Source organism: Salminus brasiliensis, chromosome 3 (assembly GCF_030463535.1).
Source record: "Salminus brasiliensis chromosome 3, fSalBra1.hap2, whole genome shotgun sequence".
Classification (NCBI taxonomy): Eukaryota; Metazoa; Chordata; class Actinopteri; order Characiformes; family Bryconidae; genus Salminus; species Salminus brasiliensis.
In genome coordinates, this window is record NC_132880.1 from 1946332 (window position 1) to 1966331 (window position 20000).

At 45.1% G+C, this 20000-nt stretch overlaps 2 protein-coding genes across 3 annotated transcripts in view; one reads left to right on the plus strand and one right to left on the minus strand.

The window, feature by feature from the left end:
- The window catches only part of LOC140551629 (small ubiquitin-related modifier 2), an 8455-nt gene extending 902 nt beyond the window's left edge, over window positions 1-7553 (minus strand). Inside the window, exons 1-5 of one of the 2 annotated variants that reach the window (XR_011979271.1) lie at window positions 7431-7553; window positions 5157-5288; window positions 2930-3001; window positions 807-1258; window positions 1-456 (exon numbers count right to left, since the gene is read on the minus strand). The exon at window positions 1-456 is cut by the window's left edge and continues 902 nt beyond it. Coding sequence is in view for 1 of the 2 variants with exons in the window: in XM_072675135.1 (XP_072531236.1) it covers window positions 1196-1258; window positions 2930-3001; window positions 5157-5288; window positions 7431-7451 (288 nt within the window). In the remaining variant the exon portion in view is untranslated. Of the gene's footprint in view, window positions 1259-2929; window positions 3002-5156; window positions 5289-7430 lie in introns of both variants that reach the window. The other variant, XM_072675135.1, reaches the window with a different exon arrangement.
- A 1308-nt stretch (window positions 7554-8861) lies between these two features.
- nup85 (nucleoporin 85) overlaps window positions 8862-20000 on the plus strand; it is a 13039-nt gene continuing 1900 nt past the window's right edge. Inside the window, exons 1-17 of the mRNA XM_072674526.1 lie at window positions 8862-9068; window positions 10937-11030; window positions 11187-11349; window positions 11520-11590; window positions 12256-12299; window positions 12717-12786; window positions 12894-13015; window positions 13227-13361; window positions 13560-13682; window positions 14296-14427; window positions 15063-15169; window positions 15404-15487; window positions 16729-16794; window positions 17355-17506; window positions 17969-18086; window positions 18645-18745; window positions 19491-19642. Of these exons, the coding sequence (XP_072530627.1) occupies window positions 9036-9068; window positions 10937-11030; window positions 11187-11349; window positions 11520-11590; window positions 12256-12299; window positions 12717-12786; window positions 12894-13015; window positions 13227-13361; window positions 13560-13682; window positions 14296-14427; window positions 15063-15169; window positions 15404-15487; window positions 16729-16794; window positions 17355-17506; window positions 17969-18086; window positions 18645-18745; window positions 19491-19642 (1767 nt within the window). The 5' untranslated portion in view covers window positions 8862-9035. The remainder of the gene's footprint in view (window positions 9069-10936; window positions 11031-11186; window positions 11350-11519; window positions 11591-12255; window positions 12300-12716; window positions 12787-12893; window positions 13016-13226; window positions 13362-13559; window positions 13683-14295; window positions 14428-15062; window positions 15170-15403; window positions 15488-16728; window positions 16795-17354; window positions 17507-17968; window positions 18087-18644; window positions 18746-19490; window positions 19643-20000) is intronic.

Genomic DNA, 20000 nt, shown 5'->3' on the forward strand with positions numbered 1-20000 from the left:
GTGGTTTTGGGAATACTTTCCTAGTCAGAATGATTTACAGTGATGGTGAATGGAACAAGACGTCTGAAAAAGTTGTTTTTGAGGTTTTTGAGAGTTTTGAGGTACAAATCTGGCCTGTAAATAGAGCTGGGCAATATGACGATATTTTATCGTGTCGTGATGAATGTTGTTATCGTGATACACAATATGCTTTTCTAAGAATATCGAGGATGCGGTTAGTGTTTAATAAACACTGATCAGCTGCAGGTTTCATTACTAACATTGTAATTCGACTGGTTTAATTAGATGAAGAGCAAAAAAGCACTATTTAAAAGTCTTTAAATATTGTGATATAGTATTTTTACCATATCGCCCTGTAAATGTATTTTTTTTAGATACATGGAAGACTTTTTCATCATCATCATCATCATCATCATCAACGATCCTTCTGGCCATCCCTAGCTCCTATCACCACCACTGTAAAAAAAATAAAATAAAGAAATCAGAGCCATATGACACCAAACCCTCTCTGAATCAGTGGAATTCCCCTTTAATCCCGCCTGATTAGCTCACTAATCAATGAATACAGCTTTGTAATCCCCCTAAACCATGGCAAAATCCTGAGGAGTAGAACGCAAACCAGACTGTGTGGTGTTTAGATGGAGCGCACTAGACGAAGACCTGCCATAGCCTGTGCTAAATGAGCCTAAAGAAAGCAGTACAATGTTATAAGTGTGTGTGCGTGTGTGTGTGTGTGTGTGTGTGTGTGTGTTTTATACACGACTGTATGACTACAGTAGCTGATTTCCTAATGTTCTGCACCTTGCCTTATGTTTGGTGTGAAGCATTTGGGCATCCATGTTCCCGAACTAAAAGAAAGCCACCCTCCCGAACATACATCTGCAGCTCCAGCGGCTCCAACTGGGAGCTGGGCCTCTGACAGATCTTCCAGGGGTTTCCGGGATCGCCCCGTCTGAAGGGCTGGGGCTCGCCATGGTTTACTTCTCACAGCATTCAACACTGCCAGCTTCTTGCGTGTGGAGGACATCATTTATGTACAAAAAGAAAAGGAGGAGGAGGAGGAAGAGGAGGAGGAAGGCGAGGAAAAAAAGCACACTATACAACAGCGGTCATGAAGAACTGTGAGGGAAGAGGGTGAGAGAGAGAGAGAGAGGGGAAGGGAGTGAGGGAGTGGGGGTGGTAAAAGTTGGCGCGCTCAGATGAAGCCTCCTGTCTGTTGCTGGAAAACGTCAATTGTGTCTTCATCCTCCATTTCCAACTGTGGAGAGAAAAGAAGCGTCTCCTAACATTTAGACTGCGCACAAAACACCATCTATTATTACTGTTATAAACATATACATGTATATGTATACACTATGTGTCCAAATGTTTGTGGACACCGCTTCTAGTGAATGAATTCAGCTACTTTACGTCGCTCCCATTGCTGACACAGATGTCAAACACGAACCTATTGGCATCATGCCTAATGCCAGAGGGGTACGAAGGATGGTGGAGCTCCATCCAACACTTTTAGGATGAGTGGGGGTGGTGCTCATCTAAACATCCTGACCTCACTAACGCCTGTGTGGCTAAATGCAATCAAATCCAAAATCCTTACAGCTATGCTGGAAAGCCTTTTTCCCCCCTGGACAGTAGAGAATGTTACTCCATGAAAAGAAAAGCAGGATAAACTCTTTTTAATACCCTTGATTTCGGATGAAACAATGAATGAGCAGGTGTCCCAATACTTACTTACTTACTTGTAGTAAGTGTTATTATTAAACAGGGCCATAGAGATTACATAATGCAACCACATAATCATAATACTGGTACTCTGTCTGGATGCTGGAGCCCCAGCGGATTCACTCAGGCTTTCTAGGATTCTCTGCTACCTCTACACTCAATCATACTCCAGCCTCGCGTTTCTTCATCCTTAATGCCACCATAAAGTAAGACCACAATGAGCTGTCAGCAGGAGCCCAGGCCTTATGGTACATAATGGCTGAAGTGAGCATTCCAGCTCTATTGATCTATTGACCGTGTTTATTGATCGCAAGACAGACAAGAGCCGCACAATGGCAGACTTCCATTGTGTTGTAAAAATGAAAGGAAATGAGGAGGCATTTACATCTGTGCATTTGCAACTGACAGATGTCCTTTTTGTATTTTTAAACAGATTCGGCAGCAGGACCCTGGTGGGGGTCACTGTTCAATAAACCACAGTGTGTTAAAAACTGATTACACAGCATTTTCACTGACCACTGCTTCCAATCTGCAGTTTTTAACGGGACTGACGTTAAAGGGGAATTTCAGCATGTTTTCAAAACTGTGTATAATTAAACGGTTGAGGTGTAGACGAAGCCTCCCAGAACGGATTTGGTGTGAAATGCTTGGTTCTAGAGGAACTTGCTCGGTTAGAATCGTTCAGAGTGGGGGTGATTGGAACCAGGCGTCCGATGAGGCGCTAAATAGCAGCTCTGAGGTACGAATTCAGCCTGAAAGTCTATTTAACATCCATTCATGGAGGAGAGATACCCACAGGGATTTTGTTTTCCTAGATTTTCCACTATTTTTACTGGCACCAACAATCCATATGTGGTTGGGTTGGGATAGTAAATAAAAAGCCCATACGCCTAGTTCCATTCACCTCCACATTCACCAACACTCTGAATGACTGTTTACACCTCAACCACTGAATTATGCAGACATTTGCAAATTCCAGTGTACTTTATTATAAAATACATGGAAATTATAGACCTACATATTGCTCCTATAAGGTCAGTGGAGCTAACAGAATGGACAATGAGTGCAGGAACAAGGAGGTGGTGTTAATGTTATGGCTGATTGGTGTATATAGTATTATTACTTTGTTTGCTAAGGCTTGGTGAACATGTTGAGTAGGTAGCTGAGGGATGTGACAGTAATTAGACATAATATATGAAATGCATACCTGTGCAGGCGTGTCTGTCTCGTTAATGGGCTGTCCATCGAACCGGAATCGGATTTGCCTCATTGTTAGTCCCTGGGAAAAAAAAAAAAAAAACACACTGTTGGATGAGTCTCTGTGTAAACAGCACTTCATCACAGGGAGAACGGTGTCTCCGCCAATCTCCCACTCCGGGCCGGAACGCTGCTGCTGCACTATGGAGCTTTGGTGGTGGAGCTGCCGGAGTATATAACCCATAGAGTCATATTAGTGTAAAATCCTGTAATATTACTCTACCGCCTCAGCCCACATACTTCCCCACCTTCAGATCAAGCTTCTGGAGCTCTCAGCTTGTCCAGAATGAGGGCATGATCTGTATTTACTGTAGTGGAGTAAAAGTGAATTACACTCCACAGCTGTAGGGGGAGCCCAACAGCAAAAACTATCAATTCTTGCGTAATGCTGCTTTAAAATCAGCATCAGAGACCCTCACAGGCTGCCCTGAGAAGCCCCCATCCCTGTCCTATCACAATCAGCCCCAAGCGTGTATCTGGCAGCAGCACTTCTGATTTCGTATCACTTATTATGACTACGCAAAAGACTAATCTGATCCTGGATCAGCTCTCCTACTGCCAGATGCATACTTTCTAAATACCGACCCGGGAGAGTGCCACAGAGGATCCCTGCTGCTCTCAGGACCACACACAGGACCAGCAGCTGTCCTGGTGTCCTGGTGACAGCTCGGCTGCACGCCGTGAGAGTCGGCCGTTATTCCGATTCTGCTGCTTTCTCAAACGACCTGCGTCCTACTTCTAGCGGCAGGGCGGTCCTCACCGCAGCACAATCCATTACTTAGACAGCCTACAATAAGATTAGCAGCAGCAGCTTGGCCAAGAACACCGGTTTGCTGGCCTACAGGAGCATGCTGACACATGTACCACCTTACCCCAGTACATTACAGTGCTCCTGTAAAGGGGCTTCCCAGCAGAGTGCACAGCATATGTCAGTTCGCGATGCTTCTGAATTACAACACATGATTACATTGTAATTAGATGTAATTACATAATTAATAACAATTACAGCCTGAATTTTACGACATTCTAATTGCAAAAATGCAAAAAATTATCATATTCATATTACAGTAAAAAAAAAGTTTGTGGACACCCCCTCTTGCTACTTCAAGTTGTACCCATTACTGACATTACTGTCTACTCCTTATAGAGAAGTACTGCCAATAGAATAGGACTCTCTGGAGCAGATCAACATGAAGCTATTGGCTCCATGCTGCCTAGTGCCAGGCGTGGGCTAGAGGGGTATAAAGCCCCCCCCCCAGCATTGAGCTGTGGAGCACTGTGAGAACTGTGTTCTGTGATGAGTTGGGGTGCTGATTATCCCACAACCTGACCTCACAAATGCTCTTGTTGCTGAATGCAATCAAATCCTCACAGCAATGCTCTACTCAAAATCTAGTAGTAAGCCTTCTTTCCTGGACAGTAGAAACAGGAGACAGGAGACTAGCCTTGATTTCAGAAAAAAACACTGAATCAGCAGGCGTCCCAATACTTTTGTCCAAAAAGGGACACAGCACCAGGGGAAACTACACAAACAGAAGCTGTAATGGACATCTGAATTTCTCCACTCACTCTTTCAATGAGCTACAAGTAAGAAACACCAGGGAAGAGGAGGCCGCTCTGGGTTCGAACGCTATGCTAACCAGGTGGATCAATAAAGACAAAGACTGAACATCAATACTGTCTTTTTACAGGGAAGTCCCCTAACGGAGGAACTCACAGGCACTGTAAATTAAGCCTGAGGACCATGCTGCCTACAAAACCCGGGATTTGTAGAACAAGAGCAGGGAGGATGATTCATTAGGGCGGTTCCTGGGTGTAGGTAAGGTCAGCCGAGGTAAGGTCAGCTGGAAGGATGCCTGGAGGGGCAGGGCTTATGCCTTTCTGATGAGCCACACCCCAATTTCCATTCACTTTGACATTATTATGACACAGTTATATAATATTTATATATATTTATATATAATATATATTTTACGTTGCTGATTTGACACTTACAGTCAGTGGTTAAAACACTGGGCTGTTGATGACAGGGGTGTGGGCTCCCCTCGGCAAGCTGCCACCGCTCCACACTGTCCACTGTGTGTGTTTCTTCACAAGTGTGTATGTGTGTGTTAACTGAACGTCTGGGTTAATACGGGTGTCTGTGTCTGCGTCAGTGTCCGCTGGCCTCTGCTCACCTGTCTCTCGCAGTAGGCCTTCATGAGTTTGCTGAGCGGCGTGTGCCTCTTGATTTTGAACTGCACCACGGAGCCGTCCTGCCCGGCCACCTTCAGGTTGATGTGGTCATTGTTCTCAGTCTTCACTCCCTCCTGCAAACGCACACAACACACACAGCTAAAGGCTCTGATTGAGGGTTTTCCCAGCTCTAACATGACACTTGGCGTAGAATTGGTTGGTTATTAATGCTTAATAATTAAATAACAAGGTTATTACTGTTAACGGATGTTATAAAGGCAATGGGTGCACTCCTGTATCCTGTAACTGGGTGGCAAATGAGCATGTGTGTAATGTTGCCTATAGGACACCCAGACAGAGTCAATCAGATCCCAGACAGAGTCAACAAAGGGTTAATGGAGATGTCTGATCTATACAGACCAGCAATCTATTATTTCATATATGAATGAATCATATGCTAATTAAACAGAACCGACTGCATCTGGGGTGAGGAAGGGGTGCAAAAGAAATCACGGCTGACCCCTCACACTTGGGTCAGTGTTTAGGCGGTCTAACAATGCGGCCTAATGAGGGTTACTGTGTATGACCACAGCACCTTTGTGGTAGCTAAATGTATGCTTTTCTTTTGGGGTTTTTCATGCGAATTTAGCTTCTCTGCGAGTACATTCAGCAAACTTGGCTCATTTGTAGTATTTTAGAGTGTTTCCAGCATGCACAGCTGATAACTACTTAGATTATCATATTTTTATCCCATTAAAAGATGCTTTAATTTATCAAAATCATTTGTTTTTTTTAATTGGGAGCATGCTTTAAGATTTAATTCTTTAAGATTTAACCACCTTCCTATTTTTGCATAGTTTCCCAGACCATTATACAGATTATTCACAGGTGGATGATTGATGATTAGGATTGACGACTAGGACTAGAACTAGAACTGGGCAATATGATGATATTTTATCGTATTGTGATAAATCTATGTAGTTATGGTGATGACAGTAAGCTTCTCTAATCATATGGAGGAGACTGTTAGTGCCTAATAAACACTGATCAGCTGCAGGTTTCATTACTAACAGTGTAATTAGACTGAAGGGTTCATTAGAAGACAAGCAGATCTTCTTGAGTATAAATCACTGTGTTCAGTACAGGAGAGGATCTGAATAGTAGTTTATAAGAATCTGCCGCTCCTGATGTATCTAGCCTGTGATTACATGTATCGTGATAAATATCGTGATATAGTATTTTTACTATATCGCCCAGATATCCGTGATGCACAATGTGCTTTTCTAAGCATATCCAGGATATTGTCAGTATTGTAAGTGCTTAATAAACACGGATCAGTTAAAAAGGTAAAGGGAATGTGTCCTCTGCATTTGACCCATCTGTGGTAGTGAACACACACACACACACACACACACACACACACACACTAGTGAACTAGGGGCAGTGAGCACACACAGCCAGAGTGATGGGCAGCCAACTCCAGCGCCCGGGGATCAGAGACAGGGTGAAGGGCCTTGGGCCTTGCTCAGAGGCCTAACAGTGGCACTTGCCGAGCCCAGGTCTCGAACCCACAACCCTGTCATCAACAACCCGGAAATAACCCCCCCTGTATTCAGTACAGGAGAGTGTAGATAGTAAATAGTAGCTAGCTGGAACTAAATAGTGATGTTTACTTTCACATATCGAAATTAGAGATAAATATCGTGATTTTTTTGTTTGTTTGTTTACCATATCGCCCAGCCCTACTTAGGACCACATAACAGACAATGAGCCCCTTCTCTACAACACCACAGCCCCCTGCCCCCTAACCCGCCTGCAGCCACACCGAACAGCTGGAGGCTCGAAGCGGCTGGAAAAGTCAACAAAACGGCCTCAAAACAAAGCCCAAGTTTCCAGACTGCATCTCGCTAGTATTTCGACCGCATCCCCGCTTAAACAGCGTCCGTGTTTGTCCACAATTCACCGAACTGTCTCAGTAAACTCGGCACCCAGCGAACTACGGTCCGACCAGCTTTCGCCTCCCACTGTGCTCGCGCTGCTAGCCTGCTAGCTAGCTGCTAAATGCGCGTTCACGACTCTTCCGGCGACTCTACAGCAGCAGTTGCGGTATTTATCCACTACGCGGAATTATTCTACACCAAACTAGCCTTTATTTCTCTGCTATTTTATCTTATCTTTTCCTCCCATCATATCTGCCGCGTGATTTGCAAATATATATATATTATTTTTTAGGATTATTGTTGTTATTATATTATTTTTTTTTAATTCTCTCTCACCTTGGGCTTCTCGTCCGCCATCGTTATTGTGTGTTATTTCTCGCCGCCCGCACAAAGAGACTCCAGCCGTGCACGCGCACGTACGCGCGCGCGCTACCTTCTTTCTCCCCCATCACCACCTTTCTAGAACGTGCGTGCGCGTGCGTGCGTGCGCGTACGCGCGACACCCAACACACGCGCACACGCACACACGCACACACGCACACACCCCCCCCCCCCTCCCTCCCACTCCGTCCGCTTGGTTCCATCGCTTTTCAGCGTGCGCGCGCCCAGCTCGGAACGGGAACAGGGCGGTTGCTGAGGGACGCGAGCGGCGACGTCACGAATGCGCGAAACCGGGACGGAACGCGCGGCGTTGCGCACCGCTCGTGCACGCGCACGCTTTGTTTTTTAGTCGACGTTGCTGTGAAACTGGCGGTGAGTGCTGGGAGCGCGGTGTCCGGCTGTGGGACGTCCAATATTTACAGCAGTTTTTAAGATGAATGGGCTTCATGTCCTCCTGTAGCTGGGACACAAGTATGCGAATAATATTGACTAAATTAAATAATAATAATAATAATAATAATAAATATGTGAGTGTATTTATCATACATTATACCCACTGTGCCACATTTTTGTACCACATTATTATTGAAATATTAATATAATATATATTTGCATAATATTTATGTAGCTTATTGCACTCTCATATATTTTCTGTCATATATTTATATTTATGAATCCATCCATGCAGTGAACACACACACACACACACACACACACACACACACTAGTGATCAAACACACACAGTAAACAATGAGCACGCATGTCCGGAGCGGTGGGCAGCCATTGCTGCGGCACTGGGGAAGCTCACTAGCCACCACTGCCCTCTGTTTACCTACACCATCAGGACAAAAGTATTGGGACACCTGCTCATCCATTGTCTCTTGTGAGACCAAGTGTATCCAAAAAAAGGGAAAAAAGAAGAAGAGTTTCTACTAGATTCTGGAGGAGGAGCGTTGCTGTGAGGATTTGATTGATTGCATTCAGCGACAAGAGTGTTAGTGAGGTCAGAATGCTGGATATATCAAAAGTATTGGATGGAGCACCACCACCACCACCACCAACACCACCACCATCATCATCATCATCATTCCAGAGAACACAGTTCTTCCACTGCTCCACAGCCCAATGCTGGGGGGCTTCATAGCTACCCCTCCAGCCCTATTCAATTGGCAGCACTGCTCTGGATAAGCTATGTGTGTGTGTGTGTGTGTGTGTGTGTGTGTGTGTGTATTTGTGTGTGCGCGCGCACGTCAGCAACGGTTGCAACTGAAAGGAACTCAGCTGTAAATGCATTCATTAGACGGGGTGTCCAGAAATATTTGGACATTTGGCTAGCGTATGATGCGCGTGACTTGAGGTCGCTGCGGACTGACTGAAGACTGAGCTCAGCCCAACAGCCGGGGAATTTCACCCAGGCGTCCTGCGAGCGCTCCTACACGCGTCATCGCTGGGGTCCTCACTGCGAGTGGCCGAGGCGGTCAAATCGTGTGTAGTTGGAGCTGAAAACTGGACTTTTCTCGTCTTCCCGGACGTTTTTCTCCGCGTTTAAGGCCGAGTAAATGGAGGAGGTGGACGTAGAGCCGAGCACCACGGTGAGTAGCGCCGGCTTTCTCAGCCCGGAGGCGGAACTTGGTGGTTTAGCGGCTGAGTCGCTCGCGGGTCCGGTTTTCGCACGTTGGGCAGAATTCAGCACAACACCTGCAGGGTAACGAGCACCAGGCTGCGGGTTCAGCCGTGCCCCTTCTTAATAAAGCTCTGAGTGAGTTCATTCTCCAACAGAAAGCCCCTCAGCCAGGCTGGAGGCCGATAGGCTTAGGACAGGGGGTGTGAGGTCTCGTGCTTTCTTCAGTAAGGCCCCAAATAACTGCTTATAAATACAAAACTTACTGTGCATACATTTATGTGTATTATAGCACCTCTATTACTGCATGATTGGATGTCTGTTATGTCAAAATGACTAGTAACTGCATGGTAAGTATAAATGTATAATGCACAGTAAACACTTTATTACCACCCTGTTACGCTCCAAAAAAAAAAAAAAAATGCACGTTACACCCACAAACTAAGAACTTGTACTTAAAGGAATATATATATATATTGGGGGGAGGATCAATCCAATAAACATCAAATAAACATGATTGATCTCTGACCACAGATCCGGTTAATTAGTCAGGACATGTTCTAAACACTGCATGTCCAATGCTCACGAACGCTGGACTCAAACTGTCTCCAAACCCGTCCCCTAATCTCCAAACCGACCTCCTATCCAACCGTCCTCCAACCATCCCCTCATCTCCAACCGTCCTCAAACCGCCCCCTCATCTCCAACCGTCCTCAAACCGCCCCCTCATCTCCAACCATCCTCAAACCGTCCCCTCATCTCCAACCGTCCTCAAACCGTCCTCAAACCGTCCCCTCATCTCCAACCATCCCCTCATCTCAAACCGTCCCCTCATCTCCAACCATCCCCTCATCTCCAACCGTCCTCAAACCGCCCCCTCATCTCCAACCGTCCTCAAACCGTCCCCTCATCTCCAACCGTCCTCAAACCGTCCCCTCATCTCCAACCGTCCTCAAACCGTCCCCTCATCTCCAACCGTCCTCCAACCATCCCATCATCTCCAACCGTCCTCCTCTCCAAATGTTCTCCAACCGTCCTCCTCTCCAAATGTTCTCCAACCGTCCTCAAACCGTCCCCTCATCTCCAACCGTCCTCCAACCGTCCCCTCATCTCCAACCGTCCTCCAACCATCCCATCATCTCCAACCGTCCTCCTCTCCAACCGTCCTCCTCTCCAAATGTTCTCCAACCGTCTTCCTCTCCAAATGTTCTCCAACTGTCCTCCAACTGACCCCTCATCTCCAACCGTCCTCCTCTCCAACCATCCTCCAACCGACCCCTCGTCTCTAACCGTCCCCTCGTGTTCAGCCCAGACAGAAATAAAGTTCTGAATGGATCTCTGAAATTAAATTAAATAAGGTCTAATCAACCGATTAAAGTTTGTTTTTGTAGAGTTTGAAGCAAGTAATTATTGAAGCAAGTAACAGATCTTCGGAATTTGTTTACAAAGGAGAGATTGGTGACAGTCCAAGTCCAGTGTCTGTTAGCAACATTAGCCTCACATCTCCTGTTGTTGCTGAAGAAGCACATGTCTGATATTAAGCATGTCTTCTTCTGTCTGTTCGACTGTGTTTGGAATAAGTGAATCAATTTAGTTTGTTTATTTTATTTAATTTTTATTTAATCCTTTAATGCGTGTTTTGACTGGAACTGATGTCAGGATAAAGGATCTTGGACGTTTTCAACAAGGATGTTTGTTTGCAAAATATTGGAAATCGAATTTTATACATATATCCTGTCCCTAGGCAAGTATGCTAGTGCTGAACCTCTGTAGCGTTGTTAATAACCTGCTTATAACCGAATAATAACCACATTATAACCTCTTTGTTATTTGTTGCAGTTAATCCCGGGCGTGGGGCTCAGACAAAAGCATGTAGGGTTCGAGTGGGGGCCTGGAGATATCCTGGTGTATGAGACAAACTTCAAATTGCAAGGTAATGAGCTTCACTGTGTGTGTGTGTGTGTGTGTGTGTGTGTGTGTGTGTGTTTGGACCATGTCTCAGTACAAGTCTATTATAATTGCATGTGCTCCACTGACGTCCTAGTTTCTGTCCCTTTGAACATCACCTGACTCATGCATTGTCCCACAGGTGCTGGTCCTGCAGGGCCTGGCGGTCCCTCGGTCCACGTGGTGAGGAAAGATGAAGACATTTACTCTCCTATCCTGCGCAAACTCTTCAACGAGTCCCATCACATCTTTGTTGGGCTTCAGAATATCCAGGAGGACCTGCCCAGCAAGAACAAGAAACCCCAGTAGGAACAAAAGCTCTTTATGTGCATTATCCAAAAACCACAGTGTTATTAACCGAGCGGGAGCGATCTTTCATCCGCAACCACAGTAAACACAAAAAGCCCTTTATACACCCAGAAACTGCCCGTCTGTCTGCTGACGCTGTCCCTCATGTGGTTTTGGACTCTTTCAGGTTCGTCAGCATCAGTAAAAACTACAGATCAGTGATACGAGCGTGTATGGAGGAGCTCCAGCAGGTTGCAGGTGTGTGTTGTGTAATGTGTATATGATTTGTCCCCGGACAAAAACAAATGAGTCTGCTTGCGTGGATGAGGTGGTAGTAACTTAAGGCTCCTGCAGATGGCACTGCACGAGGACGATGGGGCTATAAATAAATAGGTGTGTGACGGGACTCATAAATTGAGAAGAGGATGGCAATGATTGGCTAAAAGGAGTGACTGTTTTTGGGCGTGGCCAAAGACCACAGAGTGAAGGAAGTAGCTGAGCTAAATCTGCAGGTGTATGGGAGCAGATGGTCATACGGGTCTATCAGCAGTGGCTGAAATCCAGATCAGGCAGGTATTTGTAGCCCCATCATTCTCGGGATCCCGGGATCCTTAAGTTAGTTTGAGGTTTTTTGGGTTTTTTTTTTTTTTTTTTTTGCTTATATTGCTTGTAGGTGTTATACAGAAGTCTTTTATTGTTCACATTTGAGTCTGAATAAGGTTCCTTACATTGTTATTTACATTCAATGATAAATGGACCAATAGAAAAGCTCCAAATCGACAAAAACATATATACACACATATATATATATATATATATATATATATATATATATATATATATATATATAGTGTGTGTATATGTATGTATATATATTAAAATTGTCATTGTTTCCAAATTTGATGTCTGTCCCTTTCTTACAGTGTCAACTCGAGATGCATCCTTAATCGCGCAGTACGGCAATCAGGTACTACGTCCTTGTCACACACAATAACCCATTATTGTCTTTACATACACCTGGTATTTAGCATATTTTGTAATTCCCATAAAGTTTCATGAAGTCTCTGAAGTTGTACTTCAGTGTAATCGATGGTGAAAAATGCGTGCACATTTTTTTTTTCTCTCCCCAGAGCTATATGTAAAAAAATAAATAAAAAAAGTACAAACACACACACACATATATATCGGTTGTGATTTACACCCTATATTTCTCACAGAACAAACAAGTATAAGTTATTGTACAGCTTTATTGATCTGCTAGTTAATTAGGCCTAATAAAGTGTCCTTAAGATGTGTATAGAGTTACTTTACGTTTAGTTAGTTAATAGCTGAAGTGCCTGTACTGATGTTCTCTCATGTCGGTCTGTTTATCATACTCTGTCAGGTTTCCATCCTGTTGGCTATTGAGCTCATCTGGAATCTGTGTGAAGTGCTTTTTATTGATGCAGCTCCGGGTAGGCTACATGACACACTGCGCTATTTATTAATGTATAAATCTATTTTTTGAGTCATGGAAGAGGGGTTTTAATGGCCTGCTGTCCTGTTTTGCCAATATGTAAAGCTGGCATCCTGCTGCTGCATCTGCTGGACTGGGTGCGGTTGCACAAGGCTGATGTGGATGAGAAGGCCAGGGACGTTCTACAGAGCGACAGCCCCACCCATCATCACGCCTACTGGGAAGTGGTATGCAAAAATTACCTCTCTGCTCTGACTTTTTCCTGAAAGCCCACTGAATAAAAACAAATGTTCAACCAAATCTTCATGGACATAAAACAGCAGCTTCCGAGTCCCTTCCCCGCTTCCCGACTGTAGGGGGAGCCCAGGAGCAATACCAATGTTCCATAGTGTTGCTTTAAAAGGTGTGTGCCCCCCCCCCTTCTCCCTCTCTCGGCAGGTGATCAGTTTTGTCCTGCAGGGCCGAATGGATGAGGCTCGGCAGGTTCTGGTGAAGCAGGCGAATCTGCAGCCTGCCTCCAGACCCGTCTACCAGCTCATGGACAGCCTGCTGCAGAAGATGCCCATATTTAATGTAAGGAGGAGCCTTTAAAGGCGTAGTGCAATCAAACAGCCCAAATGTGCAAACATCATTCCAGCTTTCAGTCAGTTAGCCACATTAGCTAAGTATGGCTGAATATCATTATCTGAAAAAAACAAGAGTGTGTGTGTGTGTGTGTGTGTGTGTGTGTGTGTGTGTGTGTGTGTGTGTGTGTGTGTGTGGTTCCTGCAGCCCGGCGGCACTCAGACCCTCACAGAGTTTGATGTGAAATGGAGGCACTGGCATGAAGAGTGTGACCGCTGTCTCCAAGACAACTCATTCGCTAGCAACCGCCACCTGGAGACCATCTGTAAGGTGAAGACCCCTGACCACCTCACACCATGTCTGTAGTCCTACTGCACTTTTTTAAAACCACTGAATACCTAAGAATAATAATATCGATAATATGCACTACTGTGCAAAAGTTTTGGCACCTTATCTGGTCAGTAAGTGTTTATCTCCTCAGTAAATCACTGATATTAGAATAAACACTAATAGTGGTGGTGGTTCTCTATTACTGTGTTCATTATTAGAACATCTCCAAAGTTCTCCTCTCTCATGGAGTCTAGTATTATTTAGAGTTCTCCTCAGATCAACACCTGGTTTGGTGGTAAATCAGGGCTTAATGATGGTGAATCAGGTGAGCTGCTGCTGCTGCTGCTGATGGAGGTGAACACATCCTCCACGCTGTGCTGGCTGGACTGGGGGGGCGTCCTGGAGGAACCGAGCTCTGTTCTTCAGACTAGCTCACCGACAAGATCTCACTACTTTCTTTCTTCAGAATGAGAAGCTCTTGTTTCTCCTTTTTACTGGATTTATGTTCACCTGCATCTGTTCTGATGAGATCTGGATCTCTCTCTGTTGCTGAGATGTTCTGTCACCGTCATCTAATCTATTGCTTGTACCCCCCCCCCCCCCCCCTGTTCAGATTCTGGTCGGTGATGAGGACACAATGTTGGAGCATAAGGAGCTGCTGGGAACCTGGTACCACTTTCTGGTCAGCCGGCTGCTCTTCTTCCACCCGACAGTCAAACCGTCCGAGCTACACTACTACGCCCAGGTGCGGAGATACAGATACAGTCAGCCAGACAGATTTACTGTTAAAGAGGAACTTCCTGTAATTGTTGTTTGACCCACCCTGGGCCTAGGCAAGTCAGAAGGTCTGGACCAAACAATGTAGGTGTGAAAGCACCCTTTCACACACTGGAGCTCAGAAGCTAATGAGGCTCCCCCAATTCAGCTCTGCCAATTAACACACTCATTCATAGCCCCGCCTTTATCCGCCTCAGCCCTACACTAGGAGTTACCCAACACTAGGAGGGTAAGGCCTTGACCGCTGTCTCCTCCGATACATCCATGGGCTGCGATAGGCGCCTGCAGGTCGTCGGCACTCTCGGAGGTCCCCAGCTCCACCGCACCGGCTACCTGACTGTGCCTGTGCCGTTCCATCTGCCCACCCAAGAAGGGCACGGAAAATTGTGCTCGGTCAGAATCTGGCTGATGGCAAAGAGCACTGGTTCGGGATTCGAACTCTCGACCCCCGGGCCCATAGTGGTACGGTGTTAGGCTGCAGACTAGTCTTGGCTGATTCACTACATTTGAGATAAGAGGAAAATTGTATAAGTGTGATTTGTTCAGTGAAATATTCCTATAATATTGCCATCTTAAAATATATTTTTGTTTTTATGTTTTTAGTCGAGTATGGACATGTTCCTGGACACCCGGAGTGCCCCTGAGCCCCTGGACAGTATCCTTTTGGCTGCCTTTGAGTTCGATCTCCATCAGGTCATCAAAGACTGCAGGTGAGCAAGCAAGCTTTACTGAACGAGTAGCGAATTATTAATGTGATATTCTCAAAAACACAGTATTGATTATTAATGAATAGCTTGTATGTAAAGATTGGTGACAGTGAAGACAGTGGTTCATTTAGTGTTGTGTTTAAACCCCGGCCACTAGATGGCAGCGTTGACGCAAATTCTTGTATCCTATCAGTCAGTCTGCACTGATAACCTAAACGTTTGGCTTCTGATCTCCAGCATTGCCCTCAACAACTGGTGGTTCGTGGCTCACCTGACGGATCTGTTGGACCACTGCAAGCTCCTGCAGTCTCACAACCTCCAGTAAGATCGCCATCACCTCCTGACCTCCTGTTTCAAAGGAGACTACATCCAGTGTTGACTACACTGTCATTTATAGTCTAGGACTGGGCTTAACCCTCAGTCTGTTAGTGCAGATGATGAAGCTGAAGGCTGTCATTATCCTGCTTCTTGGTGTATTGTTATAGAGGGAACCTGACATTAGAACTAGACGTTATTGTTGGGTTCCCATTGAGCGGGACTGGCATTTTAGCTTGGATCTGGACGTCTAGCACCAGAGAGGTCATTTTTTCATCTGTACGCAGTTGTAACACTGGAGCGGTTTATGCATTTATGCGTGTAGTGTAATAAGGACAGGAGAAGAGCTTATACCACTAGAGGAGGTAAACATGCAGATAATCAGTGCTCTTTAAGCACTGGCGATATTCACCATACACTCATGAAAGCATATGGTCTACCACCATAACAAAATGTATCACAATACGATAAAATATTCCTGCTGATACAAAGTACCGAGACCAGCTCTGACTTACATACTGGATAGACTGCTCTAAATCCTAATATTCATAGCATTCCACTTTTTAATAAGCTGGACTTTTTAATATCTGAAAAATTTGCTATGGCAAATAAAAATGGCCACAGTGCAGAAACACGAAAAAAACGCTGTCCTGGAGTATCCGAGCTAAAGACGCAGCCTTTGCCACTCTCATCTCCGAAAGGTTCAGCCAGTCTGCCTCTCTTCTTGCGCGTGGTCTCGGTGTGGAAGTACACTACATTCTCCTCCAGAATCTAGCAGAAAGGCTCCTTTCCTAGACACAGTGGCCACAGTGTAAAAACACGGGCAGGTAGGGAAGCGTAATCCAGCTCAGCTTCACCAAACAGCTTTTAACTGGTGTTTAAGTTCACATTACAGTGCAGTGAAAAAAATATTCTTTGTTTTTTATTGGTTGTTTCAAACATTCTGTTTCTAAGTTCTTTGTAAATAAATAAATAAACATAAGCCGTCAGCAAGGTATCGCTGCTCTCTATTGCAGATATCGGTACTGTGCGGAAGTGCCAGTATCGGCGCCGATACCGATCGGGTATCAGTGCAACACTAGTTTTTAAGTAGTGGGGAGTAATGATTGATGTATTTTGCATGTGTGAGAGACACACACTGTGGGGAGACTAGCATCCTGTCATGTGAGTGAGTTTGCCAGTCATATCCCTTTCTCATCATCTTCAGTGGGACTGACTGAATGACTGTGTGTGTTGTGTTTCTGAAGTTTCGGCTCTAACCTGAGGGAGTTCCTGGTGCTGGAGTACGCTTCTGGACTCTTCTCTCATCACAGGTGAGAAGAGCACCTTCACGTTCCTCACCACTGTTACGCATACAGCATAGTTAAACCTCTATGATGTGGCCTTGCCACCAGTTTAATTATATGCTGTTATTAGAAAAGTTCTCAGACTGCTAAAACGTTTTCTGGACTGCCTGGTCATCCTGTAACATCTAGATGCACGTCCCTCTGTGTACGGGGCGACGGTTCCCTGCACTGTGAAGCCTGTCGTAGCAGACGGCGACTCTGTATAGCACCAATGATAAAGGACCCCCACCACCACCACTACTTTTTATACATTGCGATTATTTTGCTGCTACCTTTTTTCATTTCTCTACTTTTCCCACTTTATCTTCTATAATTTCATGTATTCAGTAATCGCTCTTTGGCATTGGGTGTAGCTGGGACCTTGATCACAATATCGTTACACCCCAGTGTACCACATGTGATGCAAATGACAATAAAGTCTCCTGTATCTCTTCTTTATCCTTACTGCCAAATGACCGTATCCAATGACCAGCTGTCCTTTTTTATTATTATTATTATTATTATTATTTTCTCCCTCTCTCTCCCAGTTTATGGCAGTTGGCGGTGGACTACTTCGACCACTGCCCTGAGTTTGGCCGTGTGTATCTGGAGCTGCAGATTGAGCGAGTGCCGCTGGAGACGGAGCGAAAAGCCCTGAAAGTGCTGAGGATCTGCGAGCAGAGGCAGATGAACGAGCAGGGTAACACTATGTACATACACTATGTGTCCGGACCCGGCATTTAGACCCGGCTGTGGTCGTAGGTGTGCGGTATACCGGCGGTGACGTGGCGGGGCTATGTCCCTACTACATTTTTGAAATGCCAAATTTTGTTTAAAGTGATGGCGCACTGCGGCAAGCTGATCACACACTTGGCATTAATTAATTAATTCATTAAATAAATAAATAAATAAAGGCCTACAAGACCACCACCATGTCTGACAGCACATGGCACATGTTTATCAGGGTCATCTTGTCTGTGTATATGTGAGAACTGCAGTCAGTGTAAATGTAATTGTGTATATATATATATATATATATATATATATATATATATATATATATATATATATATATATAATATTATATGCAGGTGTGTGTGTAATATCATGTTCAAAGGAGCTTTGAGGAATAATGTGATGTGTGTGTGTGTGTGTGTTGCAGTGCGCAGCATCTGTAAGATCATGGCGAAGAGGGCTCTCAGTAATAACAGGCTGGGATCCGCTCTGTCCTGGAGTATCCGAGCTAAAGACGCAGCCTTCGCCACTCTCATCTCCGAAAGGTTCAGCCAGTCTGTCTCTCTTCTTGCGCGTGGTCTCGTTGTGGAAGTACACTACATGTCCAAATGTTTGTGGACACCCCTTAACTACTAATAAATGATTTTAGCTGTCTAGTCCCTGTAAAGAAGAAGTACCGCCAGTAGAACAGGACTCTCTGGAGCAGATAAACAAACATGAACCTATTAGCTCCATGCTGCCTAATAATGCCAGGCGTGGGCTAGAGGGGTATAAAACCCAGCAGCATTGAGCTGTGGACCAGTGGAAGAACTGTGTTCTCCTCACAGCAATGCTCTTTCAAAATCTAGCAGAAAGGCTTCTTCCCTGGACAGTAGAAACAGCTACTCCAACAAAAGCAGGATAGACTTTAATTTTTATTATTATTATTATTATTATTATTAAACCTTTGATTTCAGAAGAAACAGTGAATATGCAGGTGTCCAAATACTTTTGTCCATGTAGTGTATTTTCAGTAAGTGTCAATACTGGAATCCATTGTTCTGATCTGACTAGAAAAGTGCTGTTGGAGCGTTGCTGATCTAAACGGATGTTGCTGTGTGCAGGTTTCTGCAGGATTACTGTAAGAGGGGCTCTTTCTCGGATCTGGATCTGATCGACAACCTGGGCCCCGCCATGCTGCTCAGCGACAGACTCACGTTCTTAGGTAGCTGGAGAGGGCGTGAGAGACGGGGACGGGGAGAGAGGATGGAAATGGCAACAGAAATGCTTCAGATTCCCGTTTTTAGCTGGAAAGAGAAAGCGAGTGTATAAGAGGGGGGGATAAATATCTGGGCTGGGATTAAGACTGGGACGAACCGAAGCCCTTGCTTCATTAAGAAGTGCCTGGAGCTTCTGCCAGCTTGTGATCTGACTCTCATTACCCACAGAGCAACAGTGGTTCCTCTCAGCAAAACACTGCCAAATAGCAACGTCACCTGAAGTCATCCCTGCTGTCACATGCCTCAGAAATGCACTGTAGAGCTTGGCCAATGAGGCTTGCAGTGCAGCACGGTCTGGCCAAAACAGCTACCCTTACCCCGGTCGGGCCATTTGCATTTCTAAGTGTCCTCTCCAGTACATTTCAGTACATAGGAATACTGGATTTCAGTACATACTGATGCATGTATGGAAATGTCGGACTGCCTCATAGCCACGTCCCTCTGCCTCTCCCGAGGGGCTCTCATTTGGAATATTTCCTGGACCCCACAGTCACTATTCAAAAATGGGTATCTGGGTCCAGCCTATCAGAATAGAGTGGGAGGGGCTTATGTCATCCACGCACCCAGGCTCAAATCGAATAATTTATCTTTATAATGTATAATTTAGTAAGTTATAATTTGTGATTAATTTTTTTGGGTCAATAAATACATTGTGTTGCAGAACCAAACTGTGCGTGTGTGTGTTTTCAGGTAAATACCGGGAGTTTCACAGACTCTACGGTGAAACAAAGTTTACAGAAGCAGCCAAGCTCCTCCTGTCCCTGATGACTGCCAAAATCGCCCCTCGAAGCTTCTGGATGACCCTCCTGACTGACGCGCTGCCCCTACTGGAGCAAAAAGAGGTCTGTACACACTCACTCACACACACACACACACACCGGTTACTCGGTCGAGCTGCACAGACCCTTCTGGCATTGTTCAAGCTACAGCACCAAAACACACTAAATCTCTCACACACACACACACACACACACACACTGCTGCTTATGTAATCCTAAATAGAGCTCATCTATTACTCACAGCTCATTTAAAGCAGTATTATGTGAGAATTTGTCTTTTCGCTCATGGGCTCCCCCTACAGGCGTGGAGTGTATTTCGTATTTACGCCACTGTTGTAAAAATACAAAGAGTGCTTTGAGCACCCTCTAATGGACAGTTTTAAACAGGAGGGAGAGATGCCAGTTCTTTCCAATTTCAGTT